Below are 18,955 nucleotides of genomic sequence, written 5' to 3'. Positions count from 1 at the left end.
CGTCACACTGACGTGCATTTCGACTGAATGGGGCTGAAATTGATTGGCCCTGGATTACAGAGAGACTCACGCACATCCAACCCCATGAGGTTATGTGATTAAAAATCGAGGGAAATTGAGGCTAAAGGCTGTAGGAAAACTGGGTAAAACTAGGCTTGAAATTTAGGAAAGTTAGACTTACATATGTATTTTATCTGGCTAAGAAGGCGCCCATATGTCGCAGTCTGAATGCCAATGGGAAGTGTTTCGTGTGAATACTGATACCGAAACCAAAGACAGATGCGTGTACTGAACCCAAGAATTCAAACGAACAATCCCTGAACGGTCAGTTTATTCTACGTGGGAACGGCGGTCGAGAGAGGGTAACGGAGAGTATTGAATAAAAGTGCCAGCCGCAGCCAGCGCCATGGCGAGGTTGTCTGGATGTGCAAAGTTAGATGGTTCTGTGACATGAACGAGTGTCGCAAGTCTCGCCCCTTGGCCTGTAATAGTAAATTCTTCCCGCTGGTATGCCTTCTGGCTGCCACATAAGGACGCGCATACCTGGCAACTCCCCCACCAGGAGGCATACCCCAAAGTCTAGAGTTCGGAAATATGCTCATCCTCTAGGCTCGACTAATCTCGGAGCCTTTGGATTAGTGCTGGAAGTTTCGCAGATATGATTGTGGAAATCATCAGTACAAGACAGCGAGCCTCATGTACTGTGAACTCCTGCCTCATGGAGAGCTATTCCGATAATCACGTGTCAGGACCCCAGGTTTTAATTAGTTTGTCCAGCGAGGTGTCTGTTTTGATGTCGCTCCAACCACAAAGTTGGATACACTTTAGGCGCCTGATCCGGCCTTGACCACACACCATGCGCGCCATCCCACACATGAGCCGGCTGACGAATTGTCTCATCATCAACCTTAGCTCAAACACGCCCATGTGGCTGGCGCGTGCACGGCCCATTTGATTGACAATGCGGGAGGGACAACACGCTGTGATCGCCGAGGATGTTCATTGATGGTAGGCGCTACGGAGTGCAGAGGCTATTGCCCCAATCCACTCTTTCGTTGTTCATCGACAGCTTTCTTACCTTGCCTTGCAAACTTATGAGAACATCGAAAGAATGGGTTCAGGTAGTGCATTTAAGTTACTGACAAAAAGCATACACAATGAAACGAAAAAGATATACGTATGGATGAATGTTAAGGTAGAGTTATGGATACATTATAGAGCAGGGGACCTGGAAACGAAACGACAAAACAAGCTTTATGAGAGCTAATAGTACAAACGTCCGCCATGGCCAGTTACGGATCGGGGGATATGCAAGTTACGGTCGGCGACACCATCTAGTGGCTTGCAATTGGACTCAAGCATGCCTTGACTGTTCGAATCCGAATGAGATGAGACACTGTAATCGCTGGGGGCCCTTACAAGTACCTGACGATCTCGAAATGCATTGATAGCAGCCTGACCGTAGTCCAGATTCAAGGATGATGACCCAGATGGAGGTTTGGCTTGGTACTCGCCTATGGGCGGGTAGATATTGCTAGTGGTGGTGGTGTAGAACATCTCCAAACGATTCTGCGGTACAGTGTTGCCTTGATAGATATCCTCACGTGCCCTAGTATAAACTGACTTTACATCGGTACCATGAGACGCCCGAAGCATGTCATTCTCGAGAGGCCATGGGTGTTCGTACGAAGTCGTGGGCCAATGTGTCTCAGGGAGCACAGAGTTTTCGGAAGAGGATTCATAACTAGCAGCATTCGATACTGTGTTGGGGGTGGCTCCTCCCAGCTGTGCGGTACTATATTCGCCGATTACAGAGTGTGCTGGGGAAGTTGAATTGTTTTGCACACGGCTTATGGCGTCGGTATAAGGAGAAGCGGCGTGAGGACCCGGCTGATAGCAACTCAAAAAGGCGTCGGCAATCGGGTTGTTCTTGGTGGTGGTGGTGGTGGTGGTGGTGGTGATGCCGCGATCGTCTGGACCACTGCGTTGGTGACCCAGACGGGTATTATCAGCATCCTGAGGACTGAAAGAAGTGATGGAGGCCACTGCGTTACGCCGCGAGAGATGCTTCTTCGTAGGGGGAGGCTTGAAATCGTCCGAAGATGTAGAGTCGGAACGCAAGTGTTTCCGGTTAAAATTAGATCTTTTGACTGGTGCTGCCAGAGAGCCATCGTCGTCAAAGTCACTCGTATTAGCACCGGCGTTTTGGTTAGAGATATTTGAGCTGGCCGTTTGATTCCCATTAGCCGCCCTGTAGTCCTCTGCACATTTGGCTTTGGCAGCTGTGAAGACGGCCGGACTGATCGACTCCTTATTAGGCCACGCATGGGCGTTGACCATATGGTCCCCAAACATGCCTTTGCGCTTAAATCTAGGACGGTAGGATGTATGAATATGAAGGCGGATGCTGTGAGACCAATACACTTACGATTCGTTACAGCCAGGACGAAGACATTTGAACCCATGTGCGGGGTTATGAATCTCGTTCTCGTGTCGCCCACGGGAGGATGGATCAGAGAATGATCGGTCACACCCAGCACGGCACCGATGAGGACGTGCACCAGAGCTTGGAGAGTTTGTTAGCTTATCAATCCTCGTATTGACTGAGCTTGGCGCGTAACCTACTGCGTGTTAAAATGAGTAGATAGAGCAGTTTTCTGGGTAAATCCCATAGGGCACAGAGTACACTGATACTGCCTTAACATGATGTGAATTTGGGGGCAAAAGAGGCTATGCTAACCAGGCGCATACCTATCTTTATTATCCTTGTGGGTCCTCTCGTGTCGGGAGAGAGCAGATTGATTGGTCCATTTATCATTGCCACACTCCTTGCAGACGAAGTTTCCCTTTGGGCTTGGCTTATTGATCGAACATTTGGAACTGAGAGTGGAAGTGGGAGGGAGGCTACCCGGAGGGGAAGCCGGCTTGAATCGACCGGCTATGCCAGAGTGTCCCATGGTTAAGAGGTTGACGAGATTGGCAGGGAGATGGACCAGAACACTTCAAGCGTACGGTTAAGAATGTAAAGTGCCTAACTAGAGGTCGAACGGGTGAGAGGGGTGTGGCGAGAGTTTCTCCCCCCAAGACCTTTGGACTTAAAAGTCGGATCCCCGACCCCCTATAGTGGCAGCCGGCTCCTTCGTACAATCGAAAAGGTCCAAGTGACCCCCTCGCTCCGAAGCATATTGACTCGTGATTATGGTCCAAGTAGGATAATAAAGACAAAGGCTCCTTAAAATTAGGGGCCGTGTCCCCTCAAGAGCCGTTGTTAATACTGTACTTGGGCCATGGAGTCTGACTCCGCTCTGAGACAGTGTAAAAAGTGCAGTAAGTGCAGCAGAGTCACCGGAACAATGGACCACATAGTTAAGTAACGGTGAAATCCCAGAAGAAACAGTGTCGGTGAACGGGCACAGCCGATTGAACGTTGTTCTCACTGGGAGATGGATCGGTGCGAAGGGATCTAGGCGCACCCTGTTTACAACTGATCGCACAAACTCCGCTGCGCGCGTAATCGTAAAATTCCCAGGAATTTCTATTGTGTGTATATTATGATCGACCATTCTCATACTCCCTCCTATTGGTCACTCGCACGCAAGTGAGACACAAGACGTTCTCAGAACAGAGAAAGGGGCTATGCTCAGCAATTATGCACTACAATGTTCTCCATATGGCTTTGCTTCAACAATCACAGGTTTTAGTCCATCCAAAGAACTCGATTTATCGCGAAGAAGGCGCATATATGCGACTCAAAAAAAAAACAATGCGATTTTTTTAATCTTAACAATAGACGACTCACCTAAACTTGGCATTCATCTCAGGTTCCGAGTGAAAAATAACGCTGAAACATACTAATGATTTGTCTGGGATTTTGTGTTTTCGGAAAAAGTCTTCGTGAACGAACATATTCTACACAAGGCCCGGATCGTGGCTAGCCACAAACAGTGATCACTCCAACAGTAGATCAGCTTGATTGACAGCTCAATGATGAACACGAAATTAATTTGCCCGAATAACCAAGCGAGAACAATGTCAGGGTGCCGGGTGGCTCACGCGGTTCAGAGGTCGACGTCATGCATCGCCTTCAGATGAATTCGAGTGGAAGATAGGGTTAGTCAGATCGCTCAGTTGGGGCTTTGGCCACAAGTGGCCATAGCCGTTGGGCGCCCATCAAATTAGACTTCGGTGATCTGAAGCGCCGAGTGATCCGTAAGACACATCTAATCAATTTGGAAAATTGTAAATACAATGGACCAGTATTCAATCCCGGTTCTCGACCGGCACACATACTGAGTGGGGCGTCCCACCATGTGCCGGCCCAAATCAATCTTGAATGGTATTCCGGGAACGGCGAGGGATAAGTCCCGGAAATTAATAAAAGAATTACGGAAATCGGTCGTGATAACGTCTGTGGGCTCTATGCGTATTTGTTTTCGTACCACTGGAGATAAAAATATTTCTTGCGTTCTGGGGGGTTCCAGGAACATCTAAGCTTTGCGGAGCTGCCCGAGAAAAGTAGGAGAACGTCCGCGATAGAGTTGACCTTCGAGGAGTGGGCGGGGGCGAAGAACTCGAGGCACGGGATCTGGGAGTGCGATTCGGCGGGCGACGGGTGAAGGAAGGCGGAATGCTTTCGCTCTCCGCATCGGTCATGATCCCAGGCCAGCGAGGGAGCTGCGATCGCACATTCGTCGCAAGGGATTCGCGGAAGTAGTTTTGCGCGGGAGAGCTTAAACCGAGTTCCCGCTCAATCGGATCTGAACCCACTTGAACTCGCACTCGGCTCATGGTGGCAAACATGGGAGAGAGTACCCATGGAGTATGATCTTGTAGGTTGCTTTCCATTACAGGCCAGAAGAAGCGCATGGTACGCTCAATAAGGCTTAAACCGAGTGGTGGAGTATCACTGAGGGGTCTACGTGAAAACAAGTGGACCATGCCACATCAGTTTGAAGGGTTCACCCAAGCACAATGTGTGGAGATAAAACGTATGAAGAATGGATGGCGGTGCCGCTCACTTTTGCAAAACGATCCCGAACATAATATCATCCACATTTAACTCGTCTGCATGATTCCCATATTGTCCTATTTATTTGTTTTAATTATGTTACGGTAAATTTTGTAAGTATCGAACGTTACAATATGCGAAAATAGCTTAGGCACACCTTGGCATTGTAAACTGAACGTTGCGCTCTTGTTATTAAAATATCTGGACTCAGAGATGGGCGCTTGATCTTCAGGAAGGTTCTTGACGCGCACGGTGATCCTGCCACGAAAGTGAGGGGAATAAATCTCCACAGGACAATCGTCATTGTTGACATCAACCGGGTTGTGTGTCGATAAGTCTAGGCTTGGACCAGCAGTAACGCTGAGACGGTAAGGCATACTATATGCTTTGGTGGGGGTTCGATGAGAAACTTGGGTAACCAGTTCGTATCTTTATACACGAACGATGTCAATGGGCATAGAGCGCCGGGTGGCGAGACGAGCTTGGAAGGCCCATATATACGTATACGTTGTCACGACACAGCCACAGATGTGGCTGGATCAATTTGCGTAAGGCAACATATGAAAGTAGATATATTATTCCAACTAGAACTGCGTACCATATACTGTACATTTTTTTCAGTCAAGAGTGGAATAGGAGCCAACTTAATTGTCCAAATGTTCAGCAGATGCCTCAGCATTGGGCCCTTTATCGAGAACTTGAAGTTTTTCTGTGAAGACAAGGTCAGGCTGGGTGGACTGGATATAAATTAAATGAAACACACCGTGTCTCAAGTTGACTACTTGACGAGAAGGAAACTCTTCATTTGCCTCCAACTTCTTCATTTCATATGTAGCTTCTACGTATACTCGTGCTCTAAATTGGATTAAATCATTAACACGGACGCACGCCCAAATGAACGGACGAACCCCTTCCGTAAAGCGGTAAGTTTGGAGTAAGTAGTAGGAGTGAACGATATTATATTGTGCCATGACTTCGCTCGTGGTGGGTATGCTGAGCGATCAGTCGATTCGATGAGATTAATGACAGGCGAGTAAGGAGCATTGAGACTTACTGCCATCTGGTAGGGGTCGAGAAGGAACGTCGGTTGTTACAACGTATCTTGGGAGTGTATTAGAGCGCTTCCGTTCACCGAAATATTGATACACACTTTACATATTCTGCCCCGCTTGTAGATGTCTTTAATTCAGGATCAGCACCAAGGCGACCAATCAGAGTCAGGCGTGCGAAACCACGCGCCGGCGGAAAAGCAGAACGGGTTGTGAGCTAAAGCATATCAGTACATGTTGCTTATTCAACGGTTCTGGGCTTACTCGTGTAGTGCGGAGAACAGGGGCGAGCATGGTGCGAATAGACAGGTGAGTTGAGACCGAATTTCGCGATGACGAAGTATTGGCAATGGCTTATCTCACCCACGCGTGATCTCATTTTCGCATTTGTTATGGCGCCGAAGGTCCCTTCTGTATCAACAGCGTCCACCACCCCCCATCTGGAACAGCGCATTTACGACCCGGGCTGACACACAATACCATAATACATAAGGTGAGTCCTATCTTCCTGTTGTTCAACTGCTCCTGACAGTCCCATCCACCTTTCCCACGACCTTGCTCTACCTACTCCCCCCCCAGTAGCGGCAGTTAATCCACCCACGACATGGCCGACGACCTCCACACTGCAACATTCACATGGTATGTACTAGTCTATGCGCGGAAAAAAATCTTCTTACTGGGTTATCAGGCCGTCTACAGATGCTACAGAAGTCATCCTTACAGGCACCTTTGATAACGTGAGCTGACGCAATAACCGATGTCCGCCACCGGTACCGGTGCTAACAATACCTTTCTTAATCATAGTGGTCCAAGTCTCTGACCTTGACCAAGAATGACAAGGGCTTCACTGGCTCAAGTGGGTATTTTTTTCACGTAGATCACTGGATCTCAGCGTATCTGACATGGCGCAGTTCAAATTCCATGGGGATCTGAAGTTCAATACAAGTATGTCGTCGATGGCGTATGGCATACGTGCCAGGAACAGTCCGTCACACTCGATGGCTCGAATGATAACAACGTATATACTGCCCCAGCCAAGGCAGCTCCGGCACCTGAAGCAGACACTCTTGTTGCAGCGGCGGCACCTGGTCCTACTTCCGTCCCTGAGTCTTCCGCTCCGGCTCCAGAACCGGTTGCGGCCTACACTGAGGCGGCTGCTCCTTCTCCCCTCCCTCCCACTGAGCTCGATGGCTCTAAATTGCCCACTGATTCCGATTCGGCGGACAAATCGAGCACTGAGCCCCCTGCTAAGCCGGCGGAAGAGCCAACTACAGCACCGGCCACTCAGCCCACCACCGAAGAGACCGCGGAGCTTGTTACTAAGCCCACTACTGAGGAAACCGCAGAGCCTATTACTAAATCCGCCGCCGAGCCTGTCGTCACTGAGCCCGAAGTTCAGCCAACTGCGCAACCAGTCGCCACTCCGATTGTTGCTGCCGCTGCGGCCGTTCTTCCCGCATCTGCAATTCCCATTGTTGAAAAGGTCGAGGAAGAAGTTGCCCCCATCATTGCTCAAGTCCAGGAGGCAGCCGCTCCTCTGGTCGCTAAGGTCGAAGAGGTGGTGGCTCCCATAGTTGAAAAAGTTCAGGAGACTACCGCTCCGGTCACAGAACAGGTCCAGGCCACCGTGGCCACAGTTCAAAACACTGCTGCTCCCCATGTTGAACAAGCAAAGACCACAGTCATTCCTGCTGTCAACGATACTCATGCCACTGTTGAGACTTCAGTTCAGTCGGCTACTGCGGATGCCATCCCTATTGTGGCCAGTGCTATCGAGGCTACCCAACCTCACGTCGAAGCCGCCAAAGAGGCTGTTGCTCCGCATATCGAGGCCGCCCAGGCCGCCGTTGCTCCTCACGTCGAGGTCGTCCAGGAAACTGTTGCCCCTCACCTTGATGCGGTCAAGCAGGCCACTGCCCCCCACGTCGAAGCCATCGTTAACAGTGCTCCTGTGCAGGACGCGAAAGCCAAGGTTGAAGAGATTGCATCTAGCGATGAAGCTAAATCTGTCACAGATACGATTATTGCAAAGGAAGGTGCTGAAAATGGCTCAGCGCAATACGTACTTTCTGGCGTTGGAGCAGCTATCCATACTGTTACTGGGATTGACCCAATTAACGCTCAAAAGGCAAGTATGACAAATATATTCATCAAATGTCAAATTAAACCTGGATGCATAGATTCCCGTCGAAGATACACAAACCTCCGCTCTCGCCGACTCTGCGCCCGAGCCTACCACTACTGGCGGTAAGTAACACCCTTTCCAACCTGGTCTCTGGGCAAAAAAAAATCACCTATACTGACGAATGGTGTGTACGTGTCGATCCCTGACAGCTGCCCCAAAGGATCTTGTCCCCACAACTGCACTGCTCGAGCCTTCCGGGGCCCCGGCCACGGATGCTCTTATCTCTACCCCCGCACATGCCGAGAACATTGTGACCACCCTAGCGCTCGAGGAAAGCACGCCCGTTGCCGATGAAAAGAAGGTCGCTCCTCTTGAACCCACGGTCGTCCCAGTTGCTGAAATTACGAAAGCTGCACCTGTGACTGAAGAGCTCAAGGAAACCGCTCCAGCGATCGAAGATTCCAAGAAACCTGTTCATGTGGACAACGAACTAAAGGAAGCCGCTCCTACCGAATCCAATCAACCTGATACCGAGCTGAAGGAGGTAGTTCCTGCCCCTCTTAAGGTGGCACCCGAGCCTGAGCCTAAGTCCGAGCCCGAACCCAAGTCAGAACCCGAGCCAGCCGTAATCAACGAAGAAGCTGTTGCCAAAGAACAGGTTGCGCTCAAGGATTCCGAGGACGTCATTCCCAAAGAGGCCGCTACCACTAAGGAGGAGCCCGTCAGCGATGGTACCCCCGAGGTTGCTGCCCCCAAGGAACCCACTCCTGCTGAAGAACCTGTCCCCAAGGTTGCTGTTGTCGTCTCGGAAGATACCGCACCTAATGATGCAGCAGTTCCAAAAGAGGAATTTGCACCCAAGCCGGACGATACCGGCAAGGATACGGCTCCAGCAGCAGCCGTTGTCAATGATAGTGTCGCTCCCAAGGAGGATGTCACCCCTAAAGAGGATGTTGCCCCCAAGGAGGACGCTGCTCCCAAGGAGGAGGTTGTCCCGAAAGACGTTCCGAAAGAGGCCACCGAGCAACCCAAAGAAAGCCTTGCTGTTCCCGAGGCAGCGCCCAAGGAAACCACCAAGCTTGATACCAACCTTTCCCCTCCTACCGCCCAGACCTTCTCGAAGAGCGCGCCCGTTACCCCTGCAAACAGGACCCGCTTCCCAGATGAATCAGACGGGAGCCCAACTGAGTCGACCAAACCGGAGAGCCTCCGTAAGAAGCGTCATTCGATTTTCGGTAGGATTAAGAGCGTCTTTTTTGGTAGCTCGGAGAAGCGCAGCGGTACCGACTCGGCTTGAATAGGCTTGCAAGCCCAACCAACACGGACAATTCCTTTGTGTGCTTGATTTTACTCTTGATCTGATGTGCTACATTTATCTTTGCTTGGATATCCTTGTTTCAGTGCTTGTTGTGTGTAGGGTGTATTGTTGGTATGCGGAAAGTGAAATGCTTTTGTATAACATGCGACACCTGACGCATTTCCTTCCGGCACGTGTATGCTCCTCTTTTCTTCCTTCTCTGTTGCTTAGATGTGCGCCCAATGGCTTGTGATGTTCTTCTTTGACAAATTGTATTGGTTTTTTTTTTTACAGAAATGGCTGGTTTCAGTTAGAGATTAGGATAAGTGAATATGTTTAGCTAAATATCTCTGTCACAATGCCTGTTCGACTTCTTGTAAACATCTCGGACCAATGTAGGTATGAGGTTAATTACTCGCCTGCAGCAATTGTCTCACCCCCGCGTCTAAGCAAAATACGACCCATTTCTTTATTTACTGAAAAGGGCTCCAGAGGAATGGAGGCTGGTCGAGCGGATGGCCCAGAAGAAACCCGAAGAGAGATGGTTACTTTGGCCGAGCTCGACTTCGGGAGAACGCTGTCACGTTAATTAGGAAGCCTGTCAATTAATCATACAGTGTGTAGCCCTTACCGAGGATTTCGCTTGATTACTGCACCCGTGGCCCGATCGACTGTCTCGATGAGCTTCGATACCGAGGCCGGTACCTCGCGCGAATGATGGAATAGCTCAACAGAAGAGCCACCAATAATAGGCAATTGAATGTCGAATACGATTATTTGAGCATTGAACGAAGAAGCCAATGGTACTATATCACCCGGCGAGCATAAAACAGAGCCGATGCTGAGAATGCACGAGATCAGCTGAGTCATTATTTCATCTACCATTAAACAGACCTGAGGTGTATTGGATCAATATTGGCCAGATAAATTGTGACGTTGGATCCAGCTGCGGCCCACTGTACGTTGACGTCGTCCTTCTCGATACCTAACCCTTGGATTAGCACGTATATGACACAACCTAGTGTGTGATCCACTTACTTTTGATGACCGCTGTCTCGTCGCCCGGAACAATCCGAACTCTTTCTCCCACTTGTACAATTCCGCCACTAATGCGACCCGATATCCCAATTCCAGAAGAAGTCACCCCCTTGAAAACATTGGATATCGGAATTCGGAGAGGTGTGTCAAAATCTCGGATAGGAGGTTCAAGTCGATCTGTAAGTCCAAAAATTTCAGACCTTGCCCAACGTGTATAATTAGCCTTTTGGTCTCACCTAGGTGATCGACGATCGGTTTACCATCCCACCATGATTGCAATGCTGGTTCCTCTGACTTGGTTAGATTGACACCAGAGACACCCGCGCACGGAACAAATGTGACGCGAGATGTATTGAACCCTGCTTGAACAAGGAAGGGAAGTAAAGCGACTTGAATCTCGTCAAATCTTGATTTTCGATAGTCAACCTTCACCCAAGGATGCGGTTAAATCTGAGCTCTGCGCATTGAATACATTATTCACGTACCATATCCATCTTGTTTACAGCAACAACGATATTCCTTACACCCAGGCTGCGGACAACCCCAATATGTTCACGGGTTTGTCCGCCTCCTTCAAAGCCTTTTTCAAAAGCTCCAGTTGCGGCATCCACTACTAAAAGGGCACAATCCGCTTGAGATGCGCCCGAGATCATGTTTGGCACGAAATCTTTGTGCCCAGGCGCATCAAGAATTGAAATTATCCGATGCTCCGTCGGAAGTACGGACTGAGCAATGTCCATAGTAATACCCCTAAAATGGATGAGCTCATTGTTTTCTGTTATGTAAATGGCGACTAACCTCTCACGCTCCTCCGCCCCTGCGTCAAGCTCCCATGCCCAACTAAAACTTGCCTTTCCAGCCTTTTCACTGGCGCGCTCGTGTTCCCTCCGCCTTTTTTCTTCAACCTGGCCACATTCGTACAAAAGCCGCCCCATTAATGTCGACTTTCCGGCGTCAACGTGTCCTACCCAGAAAACTAAGTAAATGGACATGATAAATGAATATTACCAACCAATTACAACCAAACTTAGTCGCTTCCGTCCATCTGAATCCCCTGAAGTGGCCTCTTTCCTAGCCTCTTCAAGTATTCGCTCCCGAGCGATGGATATCTTGGGAGGAGCCTCCTCTTCGGGCTGCGAGTCCTGTGGCTTGACAATATTGAGACCGGCCATATCCATATCTAATGTGTCAGCATTTTGCGTTGTTTCCTGTTCCAATTGCTTCTTTGAACCGGAAGGACGCTGTGAAGGTGCCGTTTTGGGAGTAGCCTTGTTCGATGGAGGCTGCTTATTAGGGTTAACTTTCTTAAGCCCCGGTGGTGCATGGGCTTTATGTGCGGCTACATATCATGGTGATTAGTATGATATCCAAAAGGTCACGCAAAACTCATCGGGCATAAAGAATAGATTGAAATTCAGAGGGTGTATTGAGTGCTACTGGTATTCGACTGAATAATCCGCAAAGTCACTTCCGAGATCCAACTATGCCAGACGCCTTCTTGTAGGCATTCAGGCGCGTCCCCTCTCGTGCGGCCATAACTGCATCGTCAGGAGAAGGTGTATTGAACTGAAAAGCCGATGGAGGTCCAGAGACTATGCCAGAGTAAACTTGCGCCAACGAGACCGCTACGTTGGTTGAGTCCTGCCTAGAAGCCAGAATGTCCCCGAAGAGAGATGGGCCAGTCCTAAGTTTGCGCAGAAGGGCTACCTGGGGGTCCGCTGCTATGTAAGGATCGTTGGGTCGTAAATTGCCAAAGCGCTCGAATTCAGGCTTGAAAGGTTGTGTATCAAGTTCTAGCTCATGTGGATCTATTTTGACTTGAGGTTGTGCTGCCGCTTCTTGAGCGTCCTTCTGTGCCTTGATACGTAGCGCAAGTTTCGAAAGTGGCATGTTGGTCGGGGTATTGGTTTGTGGCGCTGGGGGTTTTGCGACAGGATTGGCTCTTAGTGAAGCTGACTTCTGGGCCAATGCAGAGAGTTTGGATGATTTAGGCGGAGGGTTGGCTGGAGTAGGGGTAGCGCTTAAAGGCGGCCCGACACTCAAGGACTTCTTTGAGAGCCCCTTGGCAAGTCCGGCAAGTCCACTTGGTTTGTCGGTGGTGTGGCTAGCCGAAGACGATCCAGCTTGTCGGCGCTGCAACGCAAGTCTTTGAAGGGCGGATAAAGGTAGTTGTATAGCTTCATCTTGATCGGGGACTAAGGTGTAGGCATGCTCAGAATCGACCGTGATTGCTATGGATTGACGAGCAGACGAACCAAATGTGGTCGCATCGGTGACCCAAAGCGGGAAGAAAAGGAAGAAGAGAAAGTGATAAGAATGCGTATATACAAACCTTTTTTAGCGGCAGCAGCAGCCTCCTTGGCCCTTTGGTCTGTCCAGAAGATCAGCTGGCCTTTGGATGGGAACTGGATGATAAGTGACTTACCTAACAGCCAAGAAATTGTCCCCTCTACATCAAAGTAAGAATCCCATAGTGCATCCTTGATTTGCTTGTCATCCACTCCAGATGCATCCTTCTCGCCCAATACTGAGCGGACTTGTGCCAACCCTACTGCCATTTGGTCTATCCGGGTATTAGTTGCATTAATGCACCGTTGTTGGTATCAATGTGGCACCTTTCTGTTCGTTGGTCATTTCCTCTAGAGAATAGCTGTTGGTTTAATCTCCAGAATAGTGTGTTCTACTCACCATCCTCGTCATAGGTATCGGAAACGTCATCCTCAGCGAGCTCATCTACGAGGTGTTGTTGAGATTATCTATTAGGATAACGAAGTACTTACCATGAATATTCATATTTCTCACATCTCTATGTCTAGACATGGTGGAAGATCTTTATGGAATATATTGTAAGTGTATCCTAGGGGTTTGTGGTTGCAGACGTTTGTCAGAAGGATCGTCGATGACATCAGTAGGTCAAAAATTCAAATGGGTGGTTTCCTTTTTGGGGCTATCAGTGGTTTTCGCCCGCATACACATGCGCGGTCACTATTTCTGACACACTACATAAACAATTTCAATGTGCGGATCCACCCCAAAGAACATTGAATCAGGGCTCTTTACCCGTGGTGACAATCTGAGGCTTGCTACTGGATGAGCTCGAGGATCTTGGGTATTGGGTCAACGTTTAAGTGGGTGCGCCACCGATGATTCTATAGATTGATTTCAATAGAGTAAAACTATATTAGTACAGCAAAAATACTCAAAAACCTCGGTTGATAAATATAAAGAATTGGCTCGATAGGAGGACAAAGCACTGGGATATTGTGTTCTCTACAAACCTTCATACATAGACTGACGGGTAATAACTCTTTTTAGGCTCACTCCAGCATCTTTTTCGCACTGTTTCGTTGTATCTCGTGCGTGTCAACCGACATTGCCTTTCCTATGGCGGTAGGCTTATAGAGTGTTTTTACGGCCAGGATAAGATATGATTTGATTTGAAGTATTAGAGCGGAACGCAATATTGCTAGCTCAAAGAGATCAAAGTTGTTGTCTCTGTAACTGATGAGCTTGGTGTATCAACTTAGCTTGTATCTCTCGACGAAACGACATTAACAATGTATAGTATTTCGACCTGTTAATGAAACTAAGGAGTAAATATTCGCTGGAATATGATAGTACTAAAACAAAGTCTTTAACACATTGATTCTAAGAAACAATTTCATCCTCGGGCTCCGGATAACTCTCACTAAATTTAGTCAATAATATTACTTATCTATCTTTAGGACAAATTATACCCAAAGCAGCTGATTTTGAAAAACATACCAGAACACAGAATCTTGGTACGATATAGAGATATAGCTTGCACATAGCGCGGCTGAACTGGCCAAACTAAAATACACCGATTCGTTTGGTTGTCTCGATCGCGACGAAACATAGCTGATAGAGAAGGTAATCATATACATGCGCATTTAGCAGGACCCCAGATAGCGTTGAAACGCAATTAAACATCTAGAGCGGCGCTTGGGTTGCATCCGAATGCTCGACCGCATGCTCAGTGTGCCTTCTTGAATAATTGTTCTTGGATTATCCACGTTACACGTGCAGTTAGACTCTCATTACGATCAATAGCTAACATCGTTCTACCCACCATGAAAGGCGAGTTGTTTGATAGCAAAAGTGTCATACTTGCACATCATACTCACATAAGAGCAGACTATATTGTTATGTTCACGGAAGCTGCCTCCAAGGGTGATATAGAGAACTACAAGCACAGAGTTCAAGAGAGCGGTACGCTATCAACCTTTGATCAATATGCTCCAAGTTTTTCATTTCCCATGGTTGAGCAGGTGGCTCGATTAAATACCATTATGATATCATTAAAGGAATAGCCATAACAATGCCTGATGATCATGTACAGTCCTTTGCCAATGATCCAATCGTTAGCACTATGGGTGAGTATATACCTGCTCGAGTTTCAAGAGCGTCAATCTTGACCAGATCCCTAGAATCTGATGGTGTCGCCACTATCCAAAACTGACCGGGAGGGGGTTAACGGGTAGTCATTGCTATAAGTCATATTTTGTCATAATACAACGTCCTTGTGAATTATCATGTTTGATCTAAGTAATAAAATAGATGCTTCAATATATAGCGAGCAGATAACCTACACGAATAAGCGAGCTTTAGTTCTGATGACGTCGTACTTCTGGGAATTTGTCATCCTCTCCCTTCCACCATTGCACAATCAACATAACTTCGAGTTCACGGTTAGAATGGGTGAGGCAGAATCAAGATTTTGTACGAATAATCTGAAACATGGCTGTGAGATTAGCAGATACAGTAAACTTGAACGAGCCGCATCCTCCGACCGAGAGAGCATTGGAGGCATTCAACCAAGGTATACATAGATCCCGATCAATCTCCTACTGAGCTTGGAGAATACGTATTTAAGCTTATATTCAGTTCTCCCCAAGATTAAACTAGCCATTATCAGTTCGAGGCGCGACTGGGATAAGCACGAGCCTCGGATGTGGGCCAGAGCAAACCACCTCAGGGACGAGGAATTGACGAGCTTCGTTATCGAGAATGACCTAGTTGAGGTCCGTGCCGGCGCTACTTCGTATGGCACAATAGGTAATTATAAACTACTTGAATTCAGTTTGACAAAGAGTTTTGATGATTGCAACAGTATTTGGCAAGATCAGAATACCAGGGATTGAGGATGAAGAGGGACAAGGGTTTATACATGTCAGGTATGTCAGATGTTATATAGTTCTAAGCTAAATACTTACCCAGCTCCCGCTGGGCAGGATTCATGACCCCCCGAACAAGTAAGTGGACCAAATGATGTTCTACCTAGCGTGGTTCTGAATCGCCCTCAGGGTATGTCACCAATAGCGCTAGCGGATCTTCGCTCAGTGTGTTCCAGGGTACTGAAGATGTTATATTTCACTCCTTGTTCACTGACGAAGGAAATCCTGATGGTAGCGGTCGCCCAACAACGTTCCGCGCTATTCAGACTCAGGAGACACCACTGGAGTTCTTCAACGAGTAGATGAGTAAGGAAACAAGTCGCTTGAATTACAATTAGGTACCGCGTGTCAGTGTCATACACCAAGATGAGAGAAACATATGAACATATACAGTAAATGGATAGCGTGGTATAAGGATTACAAGCACTTTACTCTCCAGCAATGCTATGCTCGCCTGCTTTGATACTACCACCAGACTTGGCCATTTTGTTGAAAAAATCCCTGATGCCCATCGTTACCAGCTTTGGGAAAAGTCAGTATAAGAGGAGGAAACATGATAAAATAACACACGTTGTGATCCTCCTGAGAAGACCCGCCATAGACAGCCACGATACCCATGGGGGCAATAGGAGAGTTTTGCAGCCATATTGGGAATGCTATTATATCAGAAAAGGTTCGTGAGGATACACGCAAGATTGGATGTTTACGCTTACCTCCTCCTTCCATCAAGAATTCTGGCGATGGGAGCCCTAGCTGCTCCTGTGTTTTTCCAACAGCCTGAGAGAGAATTCGAGCGACATTCCTAATATTAGCCACTCCAAGTTCATACCTTCATGCCCATAGAAACATAATAACTGCTATGTCCCGTTCGCTTCACCACGTTGATGATGGCGTTGAGTCGCATCCAGCTATCCAGGCTAACGTCACTGCCCTCCCCGACAGTACAAGCAAAGAGAGTATGACCAGCTACTGTTTGGATTGAGATGACCAGTCCTTTGCCCTAAGGTAGCCCAAATCAATCCTTGAACTTAATTAACCACGCCAGTTGCCCTACCTTTGCATGCCTCATCGACCCTCGAAATCGTTTACGAAGAATAAGTCCGAGTGTTACAGCATCTTCAGATTTGAATGAGGGAAACCGAAGGGTGAATTCCTCGTTGAGGGTGGCGGATGCGATTTCAGAATCGCTGGGCATGTTGCGCTTGTGGTCGATAGGTGGTGGAGCGTTTTAACGATATGATCACCTGTTGAGCGTGAAGATCAGTTCCTGTTGGGCGAGGAAGCGGCGTGGTATTGTCTGGACTGATATGTCCGAGCTACAACGAGGCGAGCAATCGACCCCATGCAGTCGGAATGTGGTCGGATTGTCCATAGTTTACGAAGCACGTGCTCGAAGTAAAGTCTCCGGATATATTTATCTTAAGGGAAAACGACCTACCTCTTTCCTCAGATAGTTTGGGAATATGGTTGCGGTAGTACGACCGAGAGGCGCTCTGGGGACACGAAAACAAACATGTTCAACAAAGCAAAATAAGGGTTCAAAGTATTGGTGCACCTTTTTACGCCACCAAGCACATTAATAATATCATCTCCTAAAGGCGTATATGGCACCCACTTTTCAAGCACCACACAAGCCACCTTCCTATGAGACCCAACTCAAAAGAATAAACTAGATTTGGCTGGGCTGTGATCGAAGTACTTTACGTATATGTATGGGTACGCATTTATGCCATATATAAACATAAGCTCGGTTGATGGTAGCGCACGTCAGTTGTTCGGCTCTTCTGGAGCTCAGAAGATCAGCCAAGGATATGGTAGGGATCCGTGACAGAGCCACCGCTGAAAATTCAGCACCGGTCCTTTGCTATGGAGAGCCCCGGACACCGGGCCTTTGTTTGGTTTGTTTGGTCATGTGCTCAGTGGTTTAAGACAGCCGAGCCTGCTCTGTCCGCGCGCGTCTGTCGCTTTGCTCCTGCCATTCGTTTATAGTCTGAGAAATCATCGTGCGAGCGGGCTCGTAGTTCAAGTATGCAGTATCACTCATTATATGAGCCTTATCAACTTCCACATGGAGAATGGACATCATTACATCTTACTTGGCTGAGGATGCCTGTCCCTCGTTCATCTCATTTCTCTCCCTGGCGCCTGGTTTGCTCCCACCACATACATGACGGGGGTCTTCGTGCACAGTATAAAGCCTACGGGGAATTTCGATTGTCCCAGCAATCCCAACACATTCGCGAACTAGCGAGCCACAATTTCATTTGCGAGATGCCACCCTGCTCTTGCAAGGCAAAGGGCTTGGACATTAGCGAACTTTACAGCGAGGGCTATAATCAGTCTGACATCCCACAATGGGGAGATATAGGGCGTAATTCGACTACACGCAGACACCGAAAGTAAGTTGGATACTTCTAAATCCCAGTCGTGCCACCAATCATTTACCCCAGGCGACCTACTTTTGCGACCCGCACTTACTGCCCCAATCCTAATCTCAAACAACAATCCGGCACTCACTCATATATACCTCCGGACTCCACACCCACTGATAATGCCAATCGCCCGCAGTCCCGCGCACCGCCCCCTCAGCCACATTCCCAGAGGCCTACTTCGAGACAAGCTGCCCAAGCTTGGAGCAATTACAAAGAGAGATGTCATGCGATGTGCAATCTTCCGCAACAGGCCGATCCGGGAACACGATATCTAACATTCTCATCGATTCCATGGCCGGTATTCGGTGCCGTAAATATAATATCGGATCTCCATGCAGAGGCCATCAAGGAGTTTCTGTGTCCTCCTAACTGCGACCGCCGTGAACAGCGAGCACGAGTCAAGAGCGCTCTTTTAGTTTTCCACCCCGATAAATCAGCCGCTCGTTGGATCTCTTTCCTGCGTCATGACGATATACCTACTGTCCATAGTGCTTTGAATATTGTTACCCAACATCTCACATCCATTCTTCAATCCTTATAGCCTCAGCCACAATGGGTCTCTTGACATTTCCTTGTAGTACATAGCCGTGCTTTGTCCTATCATTGTTACACTCATTTTTCACTGTATCGATGAATCTTTTGACTTATTTTCTCATTTACGACCATTTTAATATTGAAATGAAACCATAATGTCCTGAACCATATCCGCCAGAGGCCATTTGGACTTATGAAGTTTGACTGTATTGGCGCATACAGTCTAGGCCCGGTAACCTCGGGGCCACATCAGTGGCTATGCCTCAAGCGAGTTCGA

At 48.1% G+C, this 18,955-nt stretch overlaps 8 protein-coding genes across 8 annotated transcripts; 3 read left to right on the top strand and 5 right to left on the bottom strand.

The window, feature by feature from the left end:
* Positions 1 to 1,263: 1,263 nt before the first annotated feature.
* RhiXN_00592 (C2H2 zinc finger) lies at positions 1,264 to 2,957 on the bottom strand (the record flags this gene model as incomplete). Its single annotated transcript, XM_043320411.1, has 4 exons — positions 1,264 to 2,371; positions 2,429 to 2,566; positions 2,626 to 2,697; positions 2,752 to 2,957. The coding sequence occupies 4 exons, from the start codon at positions 2,955 to 2,957 to the stop codon at positions 1,264 to 1,266; spliced, it is 1,524 nt and encodes a 507-aa protein (XP_043179423.1).
* A 1,426-nt stretch (positions 2,958 to 4,383) lies between these two features.
* On the bottom strand, positions 4,384 to 5,385 carry RhiXN_00591 (uncharacterized protein; the record flags this gene model as incomplete). The annotated part of the gene is made up of 3 exons (XM_043320410.1): positions 4,384 to 4,915; positions 5,019 to 5,085; positions 5,166 to 5,385. 3 exons carry the CDS (start codon positions 5,383 to 5,385, stop codon positions 4,384 to 4,386), a joined length of 819 nt encoding a protein of 272 aa, XP_043179422.1.
* Positions 5,386 to 5,652: 267 nt separating this feature from the next.
* On the bottom strand, positions 5,653 to 6,351 carry RhiXN_00590 (nucleic acid-binding protein; the record flags this gene model as incomplete). The annotated part of the gene is made up of 6 exons (XM_043320409.1): positions 5,653 to 5,717; positions 5,772 to 5,863; positions 5,917 to 6,001; positions 6,063 to 6,109; positions 6,159 to 6,274; positions 6,322 to 6,351. 6 exons carry the CDS (start codon positions 6,349 to 6,351, stop codon positions 5,653 to 5,655), a joined length of 435 nt encoding a protein of 144 aa, XP_043179421.1.
* Positions 6,352 to 6,661: 310 nt separating this feature from the next.
* Positions 6,662 to 9,479, top strand: RhiXN_00589 (cell surface glycoprotein 1; the record flags this gene model as incomplete). Its single annotated transcript, XM_043320408.1, has 6 exons — positions 6,662 to 6,696; positions 6,746 to 6,794; positions 6,862 to 6,913; positions 6,969 to 8,189; positions 8,251 to 8,304; positions 8,392 to 9,479. The coding sequence occupies 6 exons, from the start codon at positions 6,662 to 6,664 to the stop codon at positions 9,477 to 9,479; spliced, it is 2,499 nt and encodes an 832-aa protein (XP_043179420.1).
* Positions 9,480 to 9,890: 411 nt separating this feature from the next.
* RhiXN_00588 (Elongation factor Tu GTP binding domain) lies at positions 9,891 to 13,310 on the bottom strand (the record flags this gene model as incomplete). Its single annotated transcript, XM_043320407.1, has 14 exons — positions 9,891 to 10,056; positions 10,111 to 10,320; positions 10,374 to 10,464; positions 10,518 to 10,694; positions 10,754 to 10,943; positions 11,003 to 11,267; positions 11,316 to 11,481; positions 11,530 to 11,800; positions 12,000 to 12,748; positions 12,850 to 12,888; positions 12,943 to 13,080; positions 13,133 to 13,156; positions 13,206 to 13,250; positions 13,298 to 13,310. 14 exons carry the CDS (start codon positions 13,308 to 13,310, stop codon positions 9,891 to 9,893), a joined length of 2,544 nt encoding a protein of 847 aa, XP_043179419.1.
* Positions 13,311 to 14,683: 1,373 nt separating this feature from the next.
* RhiXN_00587 (uncharacterized protein) lies at positions 14,684 to 16,014 on the top strand (the record flags this gene model as incomplete). The annotated part of the gene is made up of 8 exons (XM_043320406.1): positions 14,684 to 14,747; positions 14,807 to 14,911; positions 15,096 to 15,236; positions 15,295 to 15,357; positions 15,423 to 15,593; positions 15,649 to 15,712; positions 15,756 to 15,790; positions 15,842 to 16,014. The coding sequence occupies 8 exons, from the start codon at positions 14,684 to 14,686 to the stop codon at positions 16,012 to 16,014; spliced, it is 816 nt and encodes a 271-aa protein (XP_043179418.1).
* A 126-nt stretch (positions 16,015 to 16,140) lies between these two features.
* Positions 16,141 to 16,907, bottom strand: RhiXN_00586 (uncharacterized protein; the record flags this gene model as incomplete). Its single annotated transcript, XM_043320405.1, has 5 exons — positions 16,141 to 16,233; positions 16,283 to 16,368; positions 16,426 to 16,489; positions 16,542 to 16,712; positions 16,767 to 16,907. The coding sequence occupies 5 exons, from the start codon at positions 16,905 to 16,907 to the stop codon at positions 16,141 to 16,143; spliced, it is 555 nt and encodes a 184-aa protein (XP_043179417.1).
* Positions 16,908 to 17,818: 911 nt separating this feature from the next.
* RhiXN_00585 (uncharacterized protein) lies at positions 17,819 to 18,685 on the top strand (the record flags this gene model as incomplete). The annotated part of the gene is made up of 2 exons (XM_043320404.1): positions 17,819 to 18,111; positions 18,163 to 18,685. The coding sequence occupies 2 exons, from the start codon at positions 17,819 to 17,821 to the stop codon at positions 18,683 to 18,685; spliced, it is 816 nt and encodes a 271-aa protein (XP_043179416.1).
* Between the last annotated feature and the right edge of the window lie 270 nt (positions 18,686 to 18,955).

This window comes from Rhizoctonia solani, chromosome 4 (assembly GCF_016906535.1).
Source record: "Rhizoctonia solani chromosome 4, complete sequence".
Lineage (NCBI taxonomy): Eukaryota > Fungi > Basidiomycota > Agaricomycetes > Cantharellales > Ceratobasidiaceae > Rhizoctonia > Rhizoctonia solani.
This window is presented reverse-complemented; position numbering and strand designations above follow the sequence as displayed.